General features: G+C 48.2%; 1 protein-coding gene across 1 annotated transcript; it reads left to right on the top strand.

Moving 5' to 3' along the window:
• The first annotated feature begins 4914 nt into the window (after positions 1–4914).
• Positions 4915–6591, top strand: LOC144120233 (uncharacterized). The gene is made up of 2 exons (XM_077652636.1): positions 4915–4992; positions 5830–6591. Exons 1-2 carry the CDS (start codon positions 4915–4917, stop codon positions 6589–6591), a joined length of 840 nt encoding a protein of 279 aa, XP_077508762.1.
• The last annotated feature ends 17444 nt before the right edge of the window (positions 6592–24035 follow it).

Below are 24035 nucleotides of genomic sequence, written 5' to 3' on the forward strand. Positions count from 1 at the left end.
CACGTGATCGCCTTTTCAACAGGCAACACTAACTTTCCGCTAAGGGCAAGCAACGCTGATGAAATATGAGGAGGCCTAGAAACAGAACACAACGAGGTCAGAAGGGAAAGCATAGAGTCTGAGCGAACGGAAGCATATTGGCCGTACGCAGTGTATTTTATTCTTTTTTTCTTTTAGTTAGGCCTCGTTTAACATTGTCATGTGCTCGATCTTTTTCTCCTCGTTTTGTTGACCAGCCGCTCCCTCTTTTTGATAGGAACACGTGTGGAGCGCCCAATGGAAAGTTACGAAAACTGCTCTGCTGTCAGGTGCGCTTACGCAAACGGATACGGGGTTGAGAGCTAACAGCGCGTGTATACTGCGCTTGTTTCGCTTCGGCCTCGATACGTGTTTAGTTTCACATTTTTTCCCTCTGTTATTGTGCAAGGGAATCTCATCAAAAGCGATTGTGACTGCGGCGAGAGCTGCGCTGCTAGGAGAGTGCTGAAAACCTCCCAGAAGTATTTGACAACTATTCGTGTCTTTAGGCTCATATTAAACGCAATACTCAACACAGCTGCGCATGAAATTGTCGGCGTTTTGTGGTTATGTTTTATTGATTTTTTGTTCTTCCTGCAATTGTCAAAATGTGATAGTTTAACACGAAAATTCAGGATGGTAAAAATTATATTTACAAAGAAACGACAGCAGTACATGAAAGGCGTTTCCGAAGGTCGGTTCTGCGACCGGCGGGCCCCAAAATCAGCGGATAATTGTCGTCCGCACTATCGTGAAAAATGAAAACAAGTATTAACACTCGTTCTCTACATTTAGCGTGGATATTTGCATTAAAAACGTTCTATGCGGCGTGGTTTTTGTGTCCAAAGGTTCGCTGTCAACGGGATACAGTAGCACCTGAGGCTGTTAATCCGTCCCGCCAACATCAACTTTCGGCAGCGGATATCAGACAAACGCTTTAGGCTACAGCTGCATAACATCAGGAGGAAGTTTGATGCAGATCGTCGCTGTTTTGCATCGGTCATTCCACAGATGGAGTTGAATCTTTAAACGAGAGAGAGGGACTTTAATGAATACTGGAGAGGTCTGCCTGGTTGTCGGCCTGGCGTGCTACTCTCGGTGAGGGTGAAAGAAGAGAAGATTAGAGAAGAGGAAAAGAGAAAAACAAAATGCGAATAGAGAAATCAAGCACTCTCACGCACTCACAAACACAAACGCACACCTGATTGTCAAAGAATGTCCACCAAACACGTGTCTCTTAAAAACAGTAAAAAAATTTGTCCCGCGCACACCCGAAGCCCCGTCCCTCCAGGGTCTAAGGACATGCTCCAGGGGCTCGGGGGGCATCCTGTCGGAGTCCTAAAGAAGCTAAAAGTGCCTTGCGATGATTGTTGAAGACTTGGCAGCGGGAGATCAAATGTGGAATATCCTCGGGCACACCACATGTGGGGCACACAGGGCTACTTTTTTCACCAATGTTATGTAGGTAGGGTTTAGTGAAGGCAACGTCCAGGCGAATTCGGAGGAGGAAATTTTGATCACGTCTGTCTATATTGCGTGGCATGTGGAAGCCACAAGTGGGGTCGATACATAGAAGGGTCTATATTGGCGCTGCGGATCACACCAAAAAGAGCGCTGCGTCTGCCAGGATTTTTAGCTAGAAGCCTCGTGCCATAACTGCGAGAAAATAGTATAATTAGGAGCAAGGAGGTGTCGCCATGCGCCGAACTCGCTGCACCGTCAGCGTGGCCGTTGCCTGCAAGGCCGCAGTGATCGGGTAACCACTAAAACGCAACACGCTGGCGAAGCTCACGGGCCTTGGAGTGGAATCTGTTCAAGTCATCGACGATCGGCTCCTGAAAGCTTCCTGATGATTTTATAGATTGTAATGCAGCACAAGAGTGACTGAAAATAACCCAAGTTGTTGGCGGTTGTTGGAGAGCGTAAGTAAATGCTGCTCGCAGAGCAGCCAGCTCAGTAGCAGCGTAGTCGAGATGCGGTGACGGAGAGCCACCGAAATTGACGTGAGCTTTCACGGAACCCAGACGCCAATCGCTGAGACGGATATGACAGAGCCATCAGTATAGATGTGACGGTGCGCACTGTAGCATCCATAAATGTGTTGAAGAGCAAAATATTTAAGTGCAGAGCCTGGGGTGTTTTTTATGCCAGGAACTGTTGTATTGATTTGGCATGCTGTGTACCTCCAAGGTGGGGTGGAGGTCGTAACAGGGCGCTGATAGAACGGTGGGAGAAGGTCAGAAACTTCCTCTGTGCAGTACGCTGTGAGTGGATGGTGAGGTGCACGAGCCACGAACCGCATCTGGGCACGAAGCAACTCCTGGGGTGGCGGTACTGATGGAGATAAACGTCTGCCCTCTGCTAGAGTACCCACTGTGGAGGTGGTCTTGGGAAGGCCGAGGCAGATTCTCAAGGCCTTAGCTTGCATACCTTAAATGAGTTTGATATTTGTTTGTGAGATACTCTGAAGAGCTGGGAGACTAGCGTAGGAAGTCTTCACAGAGCGAAACAAATAGCCGTAGTAATGAAGGTGTAGAGCAGCCTCTTCTGGTGGCGGAGAGCATACGGAAGATACGGCATACGGCGTAAGAGCAGAGCTTGGTTTTAAGCTGCTGTATATGTGGGGACCTTGACAGTGACCCGTTAAATGTCGCCCCAAGGAATTTATGGCTTGTGACATATGGTATTGGGCTACCAGCATTTTTCAGCACATAGCGTGAAAGATCACGCCTCGAAAATGCAATTTCTGAGATTTTATCTGGTGACATGACAGGACCTCAGTTACTTAAAAATGATTCGACGCTTTTGCTCTCTGCAATCGGGCATGCACAATGCGCCTGTTGCGTCCGGAACACCATATACAGATGTCACCGGCGTAAAGGGATGTTTCAACTGTAGGAAGCAAGCATTTTTCCAAGCCAACAAGTGAGATATGGAAAAGGGTGGGACTTATAATCCCCCCTTCCCCCCGGAGGCACTCCGCGAGATATTTGATGCAGAGCTGTGTCACCTTCACTTGGTGACATGAAAATACATCTTTCGGGCAGATAGTCAAACCGCCAGTTTTACATCCGTTCACCAATGCCAATGGATTATAAGGCTAAGAGATTTGCTTCTTGTGTGACGTTGTCAAATGCTCCCTTCACGTCAAGAAACACGGCGATGATCATAGACTGCTCTGTCTTGCTGCGTTTGACACAACTGGTAAGGGAAATAACGTTGTCAATGCTGCTCCGGCCTTTTCGGAAACCAGACATGGCCGAAGGGTAAGTTCCCCTGTTCGTCATGTCAAAGGTAAGGCGGGAGTGTACCATCTTCTCCATCAGTTTTATAATTCAGCTTAGAAGCGCATTGGGACGGTAAGCGTTTAAGACAATTGATGGTTTTCCAGGCTTGAAGATAGGTAACACACGCGCACGATTCCAATATGTTTCAAGGCTTCCGGTCTCCCAGGAGGTGTTATAAACTGCGAGCAGCTGAGGTTTGGCTTTCCTTTTCATATGAGAAAAGGCAGCGTAGCTTATATTGTTGGGTCCTGGGTACGATCTTTTATTTGTAGCTGCCAAAGCCGCAAGAAGTTCCATAATGAACGGGTCATCAAGGAGGGCAGTATTTGGTGAAGGTGTGAAGCTTTGGAGAGGCAATGGCACGAATATGGCCGTTAATCGTGCAGTGATCTTAGAACAGAAAGTCTCCGCTGCATCGAGACGAGAAATATTCGCATTTACAGCTACGCAGTCGAAAGGATGTAGTGGGGCGGGCTGACTACTGAGGCTGCGTACAATGCTCCTTACCTTAGAAAGAGGCTTTCTGGGATCAAGCTTCGCACAAATAGATCGCCATTGCCATCTTGCCAGCTCTTCCAAATGACGTTGAACATGTTTCTGTGCGCGCCGAGCAACGCTGATGTCTTCTCTATATTTCGTTCTGCGTGCTCCTCTCTCTGCTCTGCTGCGAATTGCTCGAAGTCGTTCATATTCAGCATCTGCAGTTGAGTGCACTTTTGATAGAGCTGTAGCCTTAGCGCTGACGTTTTAGCACGGACTGGAGCAGCAATGAAGCTTTCATAGCGATGGTTTGAGAGGTCCAGTTTTTCAACTGTTTTAGCGAAAACTCCCTAATTCGTGTAGCGTACCACACGCCGCTGTGAACTTAAGAAAGCACCACCAACCTCAATGTGCGTAGGTAGATGGTCGCTACCATGATATTTTATGTGGACACTCTAGGTTGTTGAAGACGACAAAAACGCAGAAATCATCGAAATGTCAAGGTTACTGAATCTTGTACCTTTATAAAAAGTAGCTTGGCCGTTGTTGAGGAAAGTGAAATTGTTGCACTGTGCGAAATCAAATAACTGCCGTCCTCTGGCTTTTGATCTGATGCCTCCCCAAGCAGGATGATGTGCGTTGAAGTCTCCAGTTATAATGTGCGGCGCAGGGGTACTGCGCATGATATCCTGAAGGCGGTCGACGTCAAAGTTGACACGCGGGGGTATGTACCCAACGATCACTGTGAAGGACAGGTTCATGATCTTGACGGTGGCTGCAACATATACATTCCGTGAGTCGGCAGATATGGGTTGATGAATGGAGGTGACGCCTTTCTGGACTGCTAAAAGAACTTTGCTGATGTCAGCACCTGTCATCGAGTTCAGAACGGTATAGACTGAAAGACAGATAGTGCTACGCAGACGGGATTCTGAGATGGAAATGGTCGGGAAACGGTGCTTTGAAATAAATTGTCGAGAATCAGAGAGTCGTGGACCAAGCTGCAGGCATTCCATTGGAAGATGGTGGCCTTGTTACGGATGTGTTGCACGCTAGAGACAGTAGCTGGTCTATTGACTGCTACCACCATTGTGCGCGAAGAAGTGAGGTGAAATCAAGGATTGTAAGGATGGCCTTCGCCACCGACGAGGAGTGTGGTGTAAAGAAAGCGCGGACATCCTCGACAAGCGAGCACAGTAGGGAACTGGTACTATCGGAGTTTTGACGAATAGATCCTTCGCGCGGGTGGTTCTAGGTTGCATACTGTGGCTGCCGTGGATGTTCACTTGTGTACTCGCAACGGGAGGTGGCTCAACACTTTGTCATGGGGGTAGAGGAGGGAACTCAACCACGTATTCAATGCGCAGGTGACTGGCTTTATCTTTGTCCGGCGGTTGAGGAGCTTTCTTCACCGGCGATGAATTTTTCTTCGGCGACTTCCCCGGATTTGGTCTTGCTCAAGTAGAGCAGTTTTTGCTGACTTATAGTCTGTATTGTTTGAGTTCTTGTAGACGGTTTTCTCCTTTTGGTAGGCAGTGCAGCGGAAAAATGTCGCCTCATGCTACTTACCGCAGTTAGAACCAAGGGGGTTACCACTTGCACATTCATTTCGGCCATGGCTGCCACCACAACGAGAGAAGCGGAAGGCAAGTCGGCAAGCGCTCGCCACATGGCCGAAGCGTTGACATCTGGTGCATTGCCGTGGTGTTTGAATGTGTAGCGGCGCTGGCATCGCCAGCGGCGCTGATGAAGATGAAGTTGGCGCGACCTGCCTCGCGCACACCAGAAGCTCTCGTTCGTGCAACAGAGTACGGTTAAGTGGCAACCGGCCTGGCCAGCAACGTCAACAGCCGTCTCCACCATCTCAGCAGCCGCGGCTACCGAGGCACCAAATAAATTAGGACTTCCTACCACACACTGGTGACTCCGGACGTCCGTCGAACACCCGCCTCAACATGGCCAACGCCGACGACAACGCCTCCGCCATGCCCGGTGTGACGGACCCTACAGTGCAGTCTCTGCGCTGTCCCTTCACCTTCCCCAGTTATCGCCGGACGATCCTCAACTCTGGCTCGCTCAAGTCAACAGCCAGTTCACTATTGGCCGCATCACCAGCCAGGCGCAGAAGTTTCATCACGTCGCTGCGTCGATACCACCTGAGATTGCCACCGAGGTCCGCGACATCCTCATAAATCCACCAGCCTCAGCCCCGTTTGACACGTTGGCTGCAGAGCTCATCAAGCGAACAGCCGTCTCGGAACATCGCCGCCTGCAGCAGCTTATCTCCTCCGAAGAACTGGGGGACCGCAAACCAACACAGTTGTTGCGGCGGCTCCAGCAGCTCCTGGGCGACAAGGCTACCACCTTCGACCAAGCCTTCCTGCGTGAGTTTTTCCTTCAGCCTTTGCCGTCGTCGGTCCGCCTGGTGCTTGTGCCCGCCCAGGGGTTGTCTTTGGAGAAGCTCGCTGAGCTGGCGGATTCCGTCATGGACGTTCCTTGCTCCACACTTTCTCCCGACGCAGTATCCCTGCCTCCCACCCCGCCATCATCTCTTCCCTCCCACGTGGACCTTCAGAGCCTCCGTGACGACTTCCAAGCACAGATCACACGTCTCTCCGACAATATCGCCGCACTGTCGACCACCCGCTCTCTTTCGCCTTCCCGTCGCCGGGCCTCATCTTCCCGACGTAGTGCCACCCCACCTCTTCAAGCCAGCGAGTGCTGGTATCACCGCACCTTTGGCGAAGCAGCGCATCGGTGTACCCCTCCCTGTCGCTTCCAAAGAAACTTCCCACGACACCACTAGAGGGGGCAAGTGGTGTCACCCCGAAAAAGAGCCGCTTATTCTTCATTCGCGACCACATCTGGCGGGACCTCTAATGAATGGGGAACACATTCCACATCTGGTGACACCGGACGACAGCCCCGACGCACGCAACGCCGCTTCCACCGGCTCTGCGCTTCTGCCCGTTCTGTCCCTCCACTTGGCATTGCCTCTGCACGCCCACTGTTCGCACCCGGATTTCTGCAGCTTTTCATCGCCATGTAAGCACCTCCCATCGCATCAGGTGAGCTCCTTCAGCCGTATCACCGCCCCTTCCTTCCTCGGTTGCCCGGCCTGCCCGCGTTTTATGCCAGGGACCCCGTTTTTTAGCTGGCGCTGCTGAACTAGCACTTTCATGTCCACAACGTGTCCAGCCAGCTGCTGCGCTATCAGCACGCCAGCCGCGAACTACCTACCACCCGGTCTCCTGGCACAGCTGCGGTTGCCGACTCCCGGTCCGGACATATACGCCGATTTCTCGAAGGGCTTGACGGCATATTTTGGCTTAGAGCTCCCACCGACTCTCGGCGCTCCTGTTCCGGACTCGGAAGCTGCGGCGTCACTCGACTCACCGCCCCTGGCCGCATTCTCGACCCGAGCTGCTTCGGTTTTCCCTCCGCCAGCTTGTGCACCGAAGCCGCTCCCCACACCGGTGTGTCCACTATTGCCGCCACCGGATGAGCCCCCACTCACGGTTCGGCAAGTGCCACGCGAGGACGCGCCAGACTCTTGCCAACCTTCTCAACCAGCTGCCTCAAACTACACCCCGATATCTCTCAAGTTTGCTTCACCGGCCCCTATGGACGGCCATCCACCTGTGATCTCCCGTCCCACGGCGCCTCCTGCCCAGCCCCTGCTTCCCAGCTGTGGCGCCTACCCTTCGGCCATCACCAGCAGCACGCTCTCTCGACCCGGGCCCGGACTCTCTTCTAGTCCCACGTTCGCCTGCTCCCTCAAGCCCGACCACAGTGAGCACAACTGTCATTCCTGTCGCGAGGCCCGCATGCACGCCACCCGAGGGCCTTGTCGCACCGCACGCGCCACCCGCAACGCCTGCCACATATCCCTGTCTACCTGGCGCCTTCACCAGTGCCTGTGCCTCCGCGACAAGCAAGACAGCCCTACCGTATGCTTGCCATTCCGACAACTACGCCCCGGACTTGCTTCTTGTGCCCCCAGCCACCCGTCCCACTGCCACAGTGAGCTCGGGTTTGCATCAAGCCGCCCTTCCCTGTCGACCACTTCGACCACTTCGCTACGCGGCAGCCCGAAGCCCACGCAGCAGACCTCCAGCCCAGTATCGTGTGCCGTCGTTTCAGCGTCGCCAGCGGCTGCGGCATCCCCTCCTCTTCTACGGCTGCGGTTTCCGCACGCCATTCCTTCGTCTGCACCCGCTGGGCCGGCGCAAAGCCCGTATCTCCCGTAACTCCCGGCGCGGGTGCATTTTCTGCAATGACATTTTCCGCCCTGCTTCAACCAAACTGGAGGCCCCGCCAGTATACCTTCCGACTGCGGCACGCCTAGCTCACCTCTTTTTCCTCGAGTTCTGCCGCCTGTTCCTCACGTCATCATCCTCATCCTTTGGATCCACTCGCCCTTTGCGCAGCAGCCAGGCTCGACCGCCTGAGTTTCTTTCACCCACCCGGCGGCCTTCACGAACCTAACCGTGTCCTGGACTTGATTAACGTGTACAAACTTGTGCATACCGTTTTTTTCCTTTAACGCGCACTGCGCTAGGGGGGAGGGGGGGCTCTGTAGCGGCGCTGGCATCGCCAGCGGCGCTGATGAAGATGAAGTTGGCGTCCACATGATGAAGTCCACATTTATCTGACGTCTCGGTAGCCGCGGCTGCTGAGACGGTGGAGACGGCTGCTGACGTTTCTGGCCAGGCCGGTTGCCACTTAACCGTACTCTGTTGCACGAGCGAGAGCTTCTGGTGTGCGCGAGGCAGGTCGCGCCAACTTCATCTTCATCAGCGCCGCTGGCGATGCCAGCGCCGCTACAAATGTACTCGTGCATACGGTACCTTGTATATCCGAGAATAACGTACTGTGGAGCAGATTCTGTCGCAAATACAATGCGAATACTTTCTGAGCTTCCAAGTCGGCGGAAAGGCTTAATCAGAGCTTTCTGTAGCAGCGCTGAGTAGATATCTTATTGAGAAGGTTCCAGACAGACACCCTTAATGACATCCACGCCGCAGTTGCTGAGACGAGGCTCGTAGGCTTGAACTGCAACTCCAGCTATGCTTTTTATTTGCGAGAGGCGTTCAGTTGCGGGCGCTGTACGGGTGTCAACTGCCAGAAGGTGAAGGTGCTCGTTGGGACGAACTTGAAGAATGCCGTCTGGAACCACAGATTCTTGCCCTTGTCTCAATGTCAGTTGATTGAAGTGGGTAATGCGGTGCCCGGAATCAAGCCACTTGGTGTTTGAGGCATTTTCGGAGTATCTGTACTCATAAGCGACCACTTTGTGCTGCGACGGCGGTTTAAAGGCACATGAATAAATCTCTCAGACCCTTCTCCGGACTTCGTAGTAGTGTGCATGTCGATGATAGCAGGAGAATCGGACGAATCAGAGAAATCGTCCTGACCTGAACGTACTGGCAGATCGCGGCTCGAGTTGGAAGCATCAGGGGTGCGTTGCCCATAAGCATCTGGAAATGCTAGACCTGATGCAGGTGGAGCAGAAGAGTGAGTGCAAGGCATCAAGTTTGAGGCAGCAGGTAAGGCCTGCACAGCAAGTATGGCACGCTGAGTTAGGCCTGATGGAATGCCAGGTGAACAGTTAGGTGTTGAGTGAGGGTGTGGCACCGGCGGGGCTGCACCCACTGCAGGAATCATACCAGGATGTTTAGCACCGATGAGAAATCCTTCACAAAGAGTGACAGAGACGAGCGGGCTGTGTTTAGTTGAGGTGTTGAATGGTACAGGTGGGATTAGCCTTGCTTATTCTGCCGGGAATTGCTCCACCGTAGCGTCACTTCTATACTACTAATGTCCTAAAACCTGTCGGATCTGCCCCGATATCCGCAGAGTCACTTATAATAACACATATTCCACTCCCGAGGTCACCAGCCATGCACACACCCACTCGACACACTCCACACCACAGTCCACTCCAGAAGTCACCATCTATGCACATATTCAGTCAGAGTAGAACGTAGTCCATTGCAGTGCCACAATCTATGCATACATTCACTCCCAGTATAACATAGTCCACTCCAGAAGACACCATTTACGCAGACATTCAATCGCAGTAGATCATAGTCCGTTCCTGCTGTCACCATTTATACACAAGACCAGTGTCCTGCACAAATGTTAAAAGAAGGCGTGCAGCCTCCGTTCTGCATGTCTTGTTTCCATTGGGGTAGACAATGTCCTGAATTGTACTATTAAGGGCTCCTGTCTTCTTGAAGGAAGCGAACATCCCATAGCTTTCCGCGTGGTACTCTGGGCAGTACATAATATAATGCTCGATACCCTCGCACACACCGCATTAAGAACATAGCGGATACGATGCCATTCCCGTCTTATACATCCAGGCAGGAGTGCGAGCAGAGGCCGTGCGAATTCGATGTATTAAAATGGCCTGGGATCTTCTCAGTCCCTTGGTAACACATGGCTTGTGGGGCGCATTCCACAGCGTACTAAAATGATCGAGCACCGTTTTCCTGTAGAGATTTTTTCACCTTGAGGTACTTTTTGTAATGGATTTCTTGACAGAGTTTTCTGGGCGAGACTGTCTGCCACCTCATTGTCTCTGACTCCTATGTGAGAAGGCATCAATTGGAAATATAGAGTAAAGCCTTTGCTGTGCAGATTCTGCACCAAGCATACAGAGGTTATAGACAAGGCATCAGTAGGAAATCTGCGGGCCTCCAACCTCTGAAGGGCAGATTTTGAATGAGTTAGGATAACAAGAGGTTGAGCCGGACAAGACCCTAACTTCCGTAAAGCCGCCTCAATAGCAACACTTTCAGCCGTTGTTTCGGCCGTTGTAAAGCGTACAGACTACTTACAGTCCAAAGAAGGAATGTAATAAGCCGCTGCGATAGCTTGCTTAACCTTGTCTACAGAACCATCCGTGAAAATTTGAAGATGGTGGGTATACTCTGTTTCCAAATGTTCAAGTACGAGCGAACGCGTTGCTGCCAAAGCAAAGCTGCGCTTTGCGCTCACATGGGAAATTGTTGCCTCACAGTCGAGGGTCGGAAAAGACCAGGGGGGTTTCGATCGTTCCCTTTGCCTTCGGACATTAAGGCCTAAAGAACTAAGAGTATTAAGTGCCAAGCAGGCCTTCGACTCATATCTCTTGCAGAGCTTCTGGAGAAGGGATCGCCCAGCTACCGTCTCTCCTAGGGGGCGAAGGTGCATTAATAGTCTCTCAGAAGCGACAAGGCTAAGAGGTTTCGATAGAGACCCATGAAGTACTGCCTTGTTCGCAGCCGCCTGAGGAACACCAGTTGTTCTTCTTAGGCATTTTCTGTCTACAACTTCGAGACGTCCAAGTTGTGATGCCGAGGGGAAAATTAAAGTTGTTTGACATTATGCGACTGACCACCAGCGCTTCATGAAGTTTGACCATTGAAGAAGGATGGTTTCCCCATTGCTCACTTGCAATTCTACGGATCAGATTGAGACGCGAAGATAGAGATGAAACAATCGCGTCGTCAGCTTTCCGCCACAGTAGACGGGAGTGAATAACGACGCCCAGGAAACGCGTGTGGTAGATTTGGCGGATGCAAGAGTGACCAAAGTCTATCTTCAACCACGCTGGACATCTTCCTACACCTGGAAACAGAACAAATCCGCATATTTCCAATGACAGAGATAATCCCACACCTTGAAGGTAAGTTTGTACTGAAGGTACAGCCTGTGGAACTATCAGGGCTAATCGCTTGTGTTGGTAGCCAGTAATGGAAATACGGATGTCGTCAGCATGTATTGACATACGCACTTGCCTGATTTTTTTTTCAGTGAATAGGAAAGGCCAACCATTGCGACGTTAAAGAGCGTGGGCGAAAGAACACTTCCTTGAGGCACACCTCGTGATAGAACCCTTTCGGTGCTTCAGGTACTCCCTAACCGTGCACGAACAGCACGTTCACTTATATACTCGTAAATGAATCTTAACATATGACCCTGTATGCTCATGCCTTGCAAACTGTTCAGAATTGAGTCCTGAAGCACGTTGTCATAAGCTTTTGCAACGTCAAAAAAAATAGCTAAGGTGGAAAGGCCGAAAGCTTTCTGGTGTTCAATGTGACTCACCAAGTGTAAGACGCTATCTTAGACACTAAGACCTGGGCGGAATTCTTTCATACGTGTTGGCAGTCCCTTGCTGCCCTCAAGCCACCACGATAAGCGTTCATTTACCAGCTTCTCCATCAACTTAGCTACACAGGAGGTCAATGACACAGGGCGATACGAGGCAAGGTCCGTCATGTCTTTTCCAGACCTCAGTACTGGAACTAGATGTGCCACTTTCCATGAGGGAGGAACATCGCCAGTCCCCCAAGCTCCTTCCTGAGTTCCAAGGGCAGAATATGCTGCATTTTGTTGGTGATGCCTTCGGGACCTGGTGCACACCGGCGCCGCTGGCCACTGAGCGCATTCTGAAGCTCACGAAGCGTGAACGGGACGTCCATGATAGACCTGGAGGAAGCAGGTGGTGTATGTGTATTCATTCCAGAATTAGTACGCCCAAGTGCGTCTGCAAATTTCTGTGTCAAGCGCGCAATAGGTTTTTCCTTGCGTAGTGCAAGAGCTTTTCAAAAGGCTTCCAAGGGTGAGATTCTCCGCCAGCGCAGAATGAGGCCCATTGCAACCTGTAGAGCTTGTTCGTGTGCTGTCGAATTGCAGAATTCAGCCTATTGAAGGTCGCCTTCAAGTGCCTGTCGCCCTTCTTCCGCATGAGCTGGCGTTCCGCCCTTCTCGCTGCACAAAGGTTCCTGAGTTTTAAATCCGGGGCCGGAAAATAATCAGTTAACTTGAGCGCCGTAGGTGCTGCCAACTTACTAGAAATAATTTTGTCAATAACAGCACCAGAAGAAACGTTCTGGGTGCTCTCTTTACTTGTCCCAGTTGAGCGAATTGCTGATTTTAGGACCACGCATAAGAAAGTCGGTACCAAACACAAAAATCGGAAGTTCCCACCCGGTCAGGCGCTGTTGACCACCTCACTCGGACATCAGGTGAGTGCAGAGTCAGGTATATAGCTCTCGCTGAGGCTGGAGGCCGGAAGAAGGTGGGGCTTCCATCATTGGCAACACACAGGTCCAAACAGTCAATAACGTCTCGGAGTGTTCGTTCACGGGAGTCCGTGTTCCTGTCACCCCAGGTGGCATGATGGGCGTTGAAATAACCGCAGATGATTCGAATGAGCTCGGCAGCAGTCGCAGAGCTGCTGTAGAAACAATTGCAATGCTACTTTCGTCTGCGGGTGCACGTACACGGATGCAATAGAAAGAGTTCGAGAGCCGAGCTGTATTCTCACAGCCGCTACATCAATGTCATCCGTGCAAAGATCGGCAACGCTTAGAGAAACATGTGGAATTTCCTTTCTTATGTAAAGCGTGACATTTACTGCAGGAAATGACTGCATGCTGTAGTTTTTATGGGCGACATATTTAGTGAAACATGTCCCGCATGGCAGGCCAGCTTACGACAGGGTTAATACTGGAACACGAGTTTCTTTCAAGAATAGTTTTAGTTGAGGTAGCCGACTTAAAATCCCAGAGCAGTTCTATTGCAATATAAACGGCACTTCTCGGAGGATATTAGATCCATGAGGTTGAACGCCATCCATATTAGATCGAAAGGAAGTTCGCTGCGAAGGTTGTAATTAGGGACTCAAAAGAAAGCACCAGCTGTAGGAAGTTCTTCAGGTTACCAGGCGGCATTGCTAGAACGTGTGAACGCAGAGCCTCAGACAAAACATGAAGATCAGACATACCTTGATTTTTGAGGTCCTTATTTTGCGCAACGCACTCAATTACTACATCGAGAAAAGATGCCGACGGGGACACACTCTTGGCCACGGTAGTTTGTTTTCTTGTCACTTCTGCATAAGAGATTCCCCCTTGTTGTATAGTCTGGCTGTGACCCGGTCGCTCAGGAACATGAACACTTTTTGCTGGAGGTCGAACAACCGACTCACACACAATGGACTTTGGCGTCTTGCTCAGCTCAGATCTCTTATGGACATTGTTGGGTAACGCAACAGCATCAGACTTTAACACTGGGAACTCGTCTAATCCTGGCACAGGCGTCTCAGTCGGTTGGGTTTTGGGACAAGCAATAAAGGATATTCGACGGCGCAGAGTGCTCACACGGAAGGGGCAGCCTCCGAAACCCGCTGGATGATCACCATCGCAATTGGCGCATGCAAAATCGGCCTTGCAGGTTTTAAAGTCGTGGTCGCCACCGCACCGCTTACAGCGTCGATCCTTTGTGCAAACCTTGGCCACATGCCCAAACCATTGGGATCTGAAACACCGGGGACGAGCTTCAGTGAAATCGGCAACTGCGTGTTTTGTGAATCCCACATCAATATTTTCGGGGCGCTCTGAGTTGGGAGCGAATGTCAGCACGATAGAGTTGGCGGGTTTCACAGCCCATTCTTTTTCTTGAGACTCCACACGACGCAGGAGTCGTTTCACGTGCAAAACACCTTGTGGTTTCAAGTAATCAAGTAGCTTACTTTCTGAATACCACTTTGGTACACTCTTAATAACACAGACGTTCTTCATGTAGGAACGGGGCAACCGCACGTTAACTTTGATGTCACCAATCTGAGAGCGCCGCAAGAGCTTGTCGACCTGCTCTTCCATCGAGACATCCAGCTGAAGAGCCCCTTGCATGGTGAATCGACTACGAATCGGAGCTGATCCAAGCAGTAATTGAATGGCCGCGAAAAGCAAGATGGGATTCCTCTCTCTTAATAAACCCCTTCATGTGTGGGCTCAACCACTATCGGGATCCCGGCCGTTTGTTGCTTGCGATGACTCACCAATTTAAAGCCCTCGTTGTCCACGTCAGCCATAGCTGCCACTTCCTCGTCATCGTCCATGATTGTTGACTCATCCCCACTGAGCGACGATGTTTTGCTGGACGGGTGGTCGTCTCGATGTTCTGGTCGCTCCACGGCCTGGGAAGCCATGGCCGCCTCTTTCGAGCCAGCCTCCTTAGATTGGCGTGGTTTAGACATGCCGGCGCCGGAGCAGCCGTACTCTTCCCATAGGGACAGTACCGCCATGAACATGCAGCCGTCCTCAAATATTCAAATAAAACTAGGTAAATTAGGCAAAATTAGGCAAAGAACGAGAGCTAACGCGACAGTAGGTGGAACAACGTCTTCGTCTTCCTATTTTTTCTCGCTCGTCTCTGCCAAGATATTCCGTTCACAGAAGGTGACGTGTCGGTGGTCTTCAGCGCATCCCAAATCTGACCGGCTTATGCAATAAGGTGCAGGGAAGGCACAAGGAAGAATGTATTATAAAGCACGCAGACAGATTTGTCCCGTTCAAAAGGGGGGTCGTTTACCGAATACCCCTGTCCTGTGGCAAAAGCTACATTGGACAAACTGGACGTTGTACAAACGTCACATTTCAGGAGCACCATGGCGGAGTAGGCGCACTGGCGGGGGAGGGCATGCAGCCGACCATTGTCGCCACTGCCGTGGTTTCACGCCTTGGTTTCGCGAGACCACAGTCTTCAAAAGTTTGCGTCTAAACTAAGTAGAGAAGTGTACGAGGCATTTTACTGTATTAAGGAGGAATCCGGCTCGTGTGTCAGCAACTGCCTCGATAAACTTTTCTGATAAAGAGAGTTTTCATATCTGGATAGCATGATGTCCCGTATACGCCTGCGCACCAGTGTTACGTGATGATCGCTTGTCAGGTTACAGTGTGATTGCGATGATTGTATAAATGTGACGGACCGTTGTAATAAACCAGTTGAAGTTTCGCGCTCTGTACTGTTGGTTTCTTCCTCGTCCCTGGTCTTTTTGCGCGGTTTCAAGATGCATTCTACTTTTATCAGTCCTTTATATCGTATACCTCTTTGGCGTTGCTTGTTTATGAGAGGTTAGCCCAGTAAAATGAAAATACTTGGAAAAGTTATTTAGTGGCCAGTTTGAAATCGAAACATTCCAACGAAGGTCACCGCGTGAGTGGATGGTTAACCAGAGGCGTGAAGCCTATTTTTGATACCTGGAAACGTGGGTTCAAAGCGCAGTGCTCTGATTCTTTTGCTTATATTTAGTACTGGCTTCCATTGTCTTGGCATGTACTGTGCATAGGCTAGCGGTTAGACTCCTATGTGTATAGCTGTCAGTATTGATAAGTAATGAAACCAGAAAGGAGAATATGCCGGTTCGTGCCAAAATATATGCAGCTTTATAGTGTTTCCGGCCTTGTTCCGAATAATTTGGTGTTAAGTGCAGACAAACTGCAAGCAGCGACAAATAAGACGTCATCTTATAGCTAGAAAAACTCTGGCAGGAGTCCTGTACAAAACAATGGCCTCCGACTTCAGTTGACGATCTTAACAATAGAATGAGGCGAAACAACCTGTTGGTAAAGGGCATGCCTGAAACAGAAGGCGAAGAGTATGAAAATACCGAAAGTAAAATACTGGAATTCATTTCCACCCCCCTAAAAGTTAAACTGGATGCAAACGACATTGAACGAGCCCACCGCATCGGCCGGCGTCGCGATGATTACAAGCGTCCAATCATCATCAAGTTCCTAAATTTCAAGGTAAAGGAAGAAGTACTACGGAATGCATTCAACCTAAAAGATGTCGTGCCCAAAATATGGTTGGAAGAAGACTTTTCACCCAAAATCCAACTACAACGAAAAAAACTGAGGGATTATGCAAAAAGTATTCGGAAGGAAAATGAGCGATTTACTATTCGGGTTAATAAGCTGCAGTTGCGTGGTGCAACCTACAAATATGACCCCGCTTTGGAACAAGTTGTGAACGTACTCGAACAAGAAGCGCGCAGTCCTAAATGACCGGAAACTCAAAGCAAGTGGTCATCCGGCAAGCTTCGAGAAATTTCTGTGCTTCTTGCAAACTTCCGCAGTATTGTTCCCAAACTTGACACCGTGAAAGGCATAATTTTTACGTGCTCTCCAGACATCACTCTTGGCACCGAGGCATGGCTAACGCCCGACGTTTCCAACAGCGAACTATCACTTCCTGTGGACCTAACTGTTTTTCGAAAAGACAGGAAAGAGGGTAGGGGAGGAGGCGTAGTGATCGCCATACGGAGCGATTATCAGCCATGTGCCGTCGCCTTTGAAACGTGTCTTGAGCTGCTATGGGTCATGGTTCGGCTCAAAGGTGTCACATATATCATAGGTGCATGCTATCGGCCTCCAAACAGTCTTCCCGATTTTGTCGATCACCTGCAGGATGCACTAGAATACATTTTCGCTACATACCCCCAAAGCATTGTACTGTTAGGAGGCGACTTCAATTATTCCGCTATTAACTAGAAAACGTCATCTGTCACTTCCGGATCGAATCGCCATGAATGTTCCCGCCTGCTTGATACAATGACAGCGTTTCATTTAACTCAGCTGGTACAGGAGCCCACCCGAGGTGATCACGTTCTAGATCTGTTATTTACAAACCTTCCTACTCATTCCCGCACCTACGTACTCGAAGAGATAAGCGATCACAGATTCGTCCACAGTTTAGTACCCATGTACGTTCCTGCCAAGCATATTACGACCAAATGCATCCTAAACTACCCGAAATGCGATCATGAAAAAATAAACCGCATGCTAAGAGACTTTGCGCATATTTTTCAAACCACCTTTGTAACTCGCACGGCAAACGAAAATTGGTTGTTATTTCGCGATAAGTTGAAGGAAATCGAGCATGCCTGCATCCCAAAATTACACATCAAAACAAGAACTGACTCCCCCTGGTTCACAAAAGATGTTAAAAAGTGTCTAAACAAAAAGAAAAAGTGTACCGTAGAGCTAAGGAAGTCAACTCTGACAGCGCCTGGCAACAGTACAAAGACGTATCTACTACGACCAAAATCGCCATAAAGAAGGCTATAAACAAAATTTTGACCACACTTTACCCGACTTGTTAAGAACCAACCCTGCAAAATTCTGGCAAGTGATAAACCCTAAGGGCAGCCATGAGATACAAGTATTGAAAGATGCGGACGGACGTGTGGCACCTCCAGAGGCAATGCCTGACCTATTCAACAAGCATTTTACAGACACCTTTACAACCGAATCAGTGCCTTTTAATTACCGTGAACCTCAACAACCGTTAGTGCTTCATCCATCAGAACCAATCATCATTAGTGCAGCTGGTGTTGCCCGAGCTATTGAGCGACTTCCACATAATTGTAGCCCTGGTCCAGACGGTATCAATACCAAACTTCTTAAACTTACCACGCACGTGTCGGCTGCCTTACTAACTTTAATATTTCAGCAGTCTTTAGATACAGGATGCGTTCCCGATGACTGGAAAACCGCAAACGTCCGCCCAGTTTTTAAAACCGGTGATAGGACGTCACCGGAAAATTATCGCCCCATATCACTAACATCGATTTGTTGCAAGTTGCTTGAACATATCCTCTACTCAAACATAATGGCTCACCTAAACGCCAATAACTTGCTTATTGCTAACCAGCATGGCTTTAGGCAAAAAAAGTCCTGTCAAACACAGATATTTGAGCTCTTAACAGATCTTCATGAATCGGTACACGAATTAATATATACTGATGCCATATTTATAGATTTTTCAAAAGCTTTCAATCGCGTTCCCCACATAAGACAAATGAAGAAAATTAACAACCTACAACTGCACCGCGATATCACCCGTTGGATCGGAGAATTCCTATGTAATCGCTCCCAAAGCGTCAAAATTTAAGAGTATTCATCGAGCAGTTCACGAGTCATATCGGGAGTCCCACAGGGATCCGTTTTAGGGCCATTACTATTTTTAATTTACATTAATGACATAGCATCTAACATATCATCTAACGTGCGACTGTTCGCTGACGACTGCGTAATCTATAGAAGGATAGTCACCCCCCTTGATGAAGTTATTCTACAGACCGACTTAGTGCGCCTAAATGAATGGTGCCAGCTATGGCAGATGGAAATTAATATAAAAAAATAATGTTGATGACCTTTTCCACGCGCACTAATATACCTTCTAATGTCTACACAATTAATGAGAATACAGTTGAAAGAACGGATTGTTTTAAGTACCTAGGTGCTTATCTCAGTGCTGATTTAAGCTGGAACACCCACATAAATCACATCACAAACAAAGCATTTAAGAAACTGGGACTCATCAAACGTCGTCTATATCTTGCCAACCCCGAGACAAAGCTTCGCGCGTATACTACACTCATAAGGTCAGCTTTAGAATATGCATCTTTAATATGGAGTCGAAGTAGCGTTTCATTAATTAACCGTCTTGAGTCTGTGCAAAATAAAGCTGTGAGGTTCATCCTTTCTTCATACTCACCGTATGAAAGCGTGTCATTATTGAAGCAAACTATCAGTATTCCCGACCTTATCACTCGACGCAAGTTCTCTAGTTTATCGTTTTTTCATTCCTTGTACTACGATGGCTCCCCGTTCACAGCTGATTGCATCGCCCCTGCCCATCATGTTTCATCCCGGTCTGATCTTTCCCACAAAGTGCAACCCATCTTCGCACGAACACTGAAATATCAAACATCACCCTTACTATTATTTATGGCAGAGTGGAACTCGTTACCGGCTGACATAGTTTCTGAAACTGAGTTATCACATTTCCAAACAAAACTTTCATCGCACCTTGGCCTACAAAATTCACCGTGATATTTTCAGTATTGTTGAAGCATTAAGTCTTATACGCTCAACCTATGTATCTTTCAGCGACTGCAGTGATGTGTACATGCAATTTGTATATGTAGTTATTCTTTGTATTTGTTAACTACTGTGTGCCAATAATCTGTATTGTGTTGTTTTCATGCCCTCCCCCCTATGTAATGCCCACTTGGGCCTTTAGGGTATTTAAATAAATAAATAAATAAATAAATAAATAAATAAATAAATAAATAAATAAATAAATAAATATGATATCGAGGATATGTTGGGCTGAGTTTTGCGCTACCGCACAGTGCACAGCTTCAAATTTGTGCTTTTTGTGGCTCGCTGTGGTGGCTCAGATGCTCTGATGTCCGGCTGCTTATCCCAAGGTTTCGTGCTCAGCCCTAGGTCGATCGCGGATGACTGGAGCTGAGATTTTTTTGTCATGATTCTTGCCTTGTAGAAAATGGACAGTATGCTAATCAGTCTTTAACTGTTTGTTTTTCACATGCCGTTTATTAAGGGCAATACGATATTCGAGTTAATAGATGGTGTCATGCTTGTGATACTCACGAGGTCATAAGGTATTGTGTGCACATGATAGCAATTTTTCAATCCCCATTTATCAACACATCTTTAGTTCTTTGTTACTCACCTGCCACTCTTACCGTATTCAGTCCTTGTAAGCAACATTTACTTCTTTCCTAACACCTGTGACATTACTTATTTTTCAGCACCGCGCTTCTTACTTTCATGATTATTATGGCATCTGTACAGATCCGTGCATGAGGCCTCGGCCAGTGATATCTAACGAAAACTAATTCAAATTTCCGATGATGTTCACCGCCTTGTCTTTAATGCGTGCATCTGATTTTTGCCACTGCCTAACTTTTCCTTTTTCTACTTTGAGATTACGTCCATACTTTAGAGCTTGCTCAAACTTCTGCATATTTTGCATCCTCATATCATATCCTTATACTTAGTCATTATCTCTGGCTGCTCTGCAAGTGCTATCGTATATGTGTGGTCCGGTGTTTTATTGCTTGGATGTTTTTTGAAATAGAATTCTGCTTCCTGGGAGAGCTTGCCTGTATTCTAGCAAAACACGGTGTTCGTATAGTTGGTGCATTGCATTAAGAGAATAAGGCCAGCTAAATGAAGACGCACACAGGAAACTGGGAATACGACAGGACAGAGGCTGGGGTCCTGTGTCCTGTCGTCTTCCCTATTTTATGTGTGCTGCGCGTGCTCGCCGGTTTTATTTTCCTTTTTCCGTAATGTTTGTCTGTATCCTCCCTAGTTACTCTTCCCCTAATTAGTTCGCATACTGCATTATTTTATTAGTAAGACTCTGTGTTCATGCTCTGCGAACAAGGGTAGTCACAGGTTCAAGTCGAATATATATTCTCTGGAAATGACTTGAACTTCTCTATTGTCTAGATTAGAGCAAGCTCGTTAACGCGCTGTCTCCACACTGATATTTCCTGTTTCCTTTTTAAATTTAGGGTAATCCTAGACACCACCAGGCTTCGATTACCGCACCAAGCCTAAGACGTTCGTATCTTGCAAGACGCCGGCTAGGACGTCCATTCTAACGTCAGTTTGAGCCTTATGTTCTCCCCATTCAGGCTGTTCTATGTCCATTTATTCTCCTCACTGTTACAAAATAAGGTACCGGGGATTCTTAGAGAGTTACTTCCTGCAATTGCTGCTGCTAGTTCGATGATGTTACTGTGGTTACGGTGGTTAGCCTAGTTATACCGTGGGTTTAAGGTAATATGTTCGGTAACTTTAAAAATTGGCCTTTTGAGTTGAGCGCAATTTTCGGCATAGCATTGCCAGCGGTGTAGCACATCAGAATGGAGGTAAGACGTTCTTAACGGTAGGAATTGGTCAACTGATATTGAGAAGTTAACTTTTCAACTATTACTGTTAGTATTCTTATTTATCGGAAGTGGTGTACACCACCGTGCGTATTATCCATATCAGTTTTTGAAATGTTGAAAACGCAGTTACCCTCGGCGTTGTGGCCCAACAAATTTTTGCTATTTCGAACAGTTGCATGCACTGGAAGGGTTGCTATGCCTGCAAGTTTTAGAAAGCACACGTATTTTGGCGTGATGCAGGCAAAATTTATTACGCCAAAGTGTCGAGGGCACCTTCGGTCTTGAAATTGTGAAAAGCGATATGAAGATCACTTACGGTGAGCTACGCACCTCTAAATAAAGAGACCTACAACAACAGTTGAAAATTTAGGTTTTCAATGTTAATACCGCCTACTACTTAGCACGTCTTATCTGTATTCGGATGCGCCACATCGCTGACAATGAATGCTATGGCGAAAAACCGCTCTTATAACTATTAATGCTTATTTTTTAAAATTGCAGCACATCTGAAGTGAAACACTCATTATAGGCAATGATTAGAAAACACCTTGACTATCTAGACCTCTTTCCTGTGTACTTCTCTGTGCGCGCGACAGCTGGCGGAGCATTCAAGTCGTGTAGAGACGCACGGCTTAGGTGAGACGTACACCTTCAGCTTCTTCGCCTGTGAATACCGGCAAAAAACGAGTAGTAAAAAGTGCTCCGCGCAACGCGGTGCCTTCTGTCAAACGCAGATGAATGTTTTCATGGTAAGCAAGCAAAAGCGATCGCCGATTCAGTGAGTAACGCGAACAGTTGGGTAAGGTTAGGCAACAGTTATGAAAAAGGACGTAAAAAAACAGGCTACGAATTGGTTATAAAGAAAGGTCATAATTCGAGCGTACGGGGAGTATATTCGCCAGAGTCTTTTTTCCAGTTTATGTAGACAACCTTCAGTGTTGTCAAGTGATCGATCATTTGCCCTCATTTTTTCCACATGCGCTAGTTGCTTTCGTACGAAACCACATGCAACAACTAGAGGAAGGGCTGCAGAAACTCCGGGGCTCTCAGCTGCGCTTAGAGAATGGGATACGAGGTAGAGGGTTACAGGGTAGAGGCATTCTGTGCTCGTTTTGCTTTGGCCTCGACACGTGTAGAACTTTCGCATTTTTCTTTGTCAGTTGCTACATAACAGAGTTGCGTCACATGGTATTCCAGCGAGAGCTACGTTGATACGCGAGGGCTGAAAGCCTCCCCGAAAGCATTCCACAGCAACTCGTTTTTTCAGGTTCACTTTAAAAGCAACGCTCTGCATGAAAATGACGCAGTTCTGTGGTAGCGCGTTTCTTATTTGTCGTTCTTCCTGTGGCTATCAGAAAGGAACGATTTTTTTACCAAAGTACACGATAGCCAAAAATTTGGTTTCCCGACTTTCGTTCCAAATAATCGGCAGCAGTAGGTCTATACTAAATTCGTTTCCAGACGTAGGTTATGCCACCTGCTGGGCGCTAAGTGAGAAAATCGCTGCCATCCTTAGGCTGGTAGTTAACTAATATCAATTATTAACGTTTATTCACTATGTTTAAGATGCATCTTTGATGCAAACTTTGTAGGCGCTGCAGTTTTTGAGTGAGTGCATCGCTTCGTCTGAAAATGGTATACAGTAACACCTGGAGCTGGTATATCGTTCCTTCGTTCACTTTCGGCAACTAGAACGAAAAAAAACACAGCCTGCAGCTACGTTACGAAAGGGTATAGCTTCGCGCCGATCGGCATTGTCTAGCATGAATAGTTGCACAGATTGATTTCAAATTTTGAAAGGGTGGATACCTCGGAGGAGGAGTGTGCGACCATGCAGAACTTCACGAAAAGGAATAGCATAAGAATACGACCGCCTCTGTGCTCACCTGGTTCCATAATTTATGTGGAAGAGCACCCTTTAAATACTGTTCATCATCTGTGTTCTTAAAAAATCCTGCAAGCCTAATTTCTAACGCCAAAAAATATGTTGATAACGCTATTTGCTTGTTTTCAAGTTGACTAATCAAAGCCAATGTGTGCTTGACCTTTAAGACGAGCTCCCATCGGCTGACTTTACAGCGCGATCCATACGTGCCCTACAAAATTACACCCTCATCAAACGCGCGCTCCATTTCGGCTATAGAACCATGAATCTCACCACTTAGTATTGCTGACGGGACTGCGTTACTTCTTAGGAAGGGGAGGGGGGGGGGGCGATGACACCGATGGCGAACATCCACCATAGTCACTGGAGCGGAACACTTCGGGCCCGTCATGCGAGCTCTGGTGTGGTCTGGACGGTGAGATGGAAAAGTCCTTACAGAACGCCACTGGAGGAGTGAGCTTCGGTTTCACGTATTTTTCTCTTTTTTAGTCCGATATCTTTCACTCCGTTGAATGGTTGAAGCGATGGTTCAAGAATGGCATGAACACTGTTGGAAGAGCGAATGAGCATCTAGTTTGGGGCCGAATGTCCGACTTTCAGATGGAAGTTGCGCGTTGTAGGCACGTTTGCCAGAAGCATGAAACAATTGATTTTTTGACAGCCTGAATTCTGTGTTCAGAGCGCAGAGCTCCGATGAATTTGCTTATATTCAGCAATGGTGTCCGTGGGCTTTTCAGGTATTGTACATGTGCTAAAAGCATAACTTAAAACGCGAAAGGGCAAATTTCAATGTGTACAGCTATAGAGAGTG

Source organism: Amblyomma americanum, chromosome 2, assembly GCF_052857255.1.
Source record: "Amblyomma americanum isolate KBUSLIRL-KWMA chromosome 2, ASM5285725v1, whole genome shotgun sequence".
NCBI classification, from domain to species: domain Eukaryota; kingdom Metazoa; phylum Arthropoda; class Arachnida; order Ixodida; family Ixodidae; genus Amblyomma; species Amblyomma americanum.

Bases quoted from the DNA above. Each gene is read 5' to 3' on its own strand.
- LOC144120233 (XM_077652636.1), top strand. From the start codon at position 4,915: ATGGCCTTCGCCACCGACGAGGAGTGTGGTGTAAAGAAAGCGCGGACA. The intron at 4,993-5,829 runs GTACTATCGGAG...CACCTTCCCCAG, and splicing joins GCGAGCACAGTAGGGAACTG to TTATCGCCGGACGATCCTCA.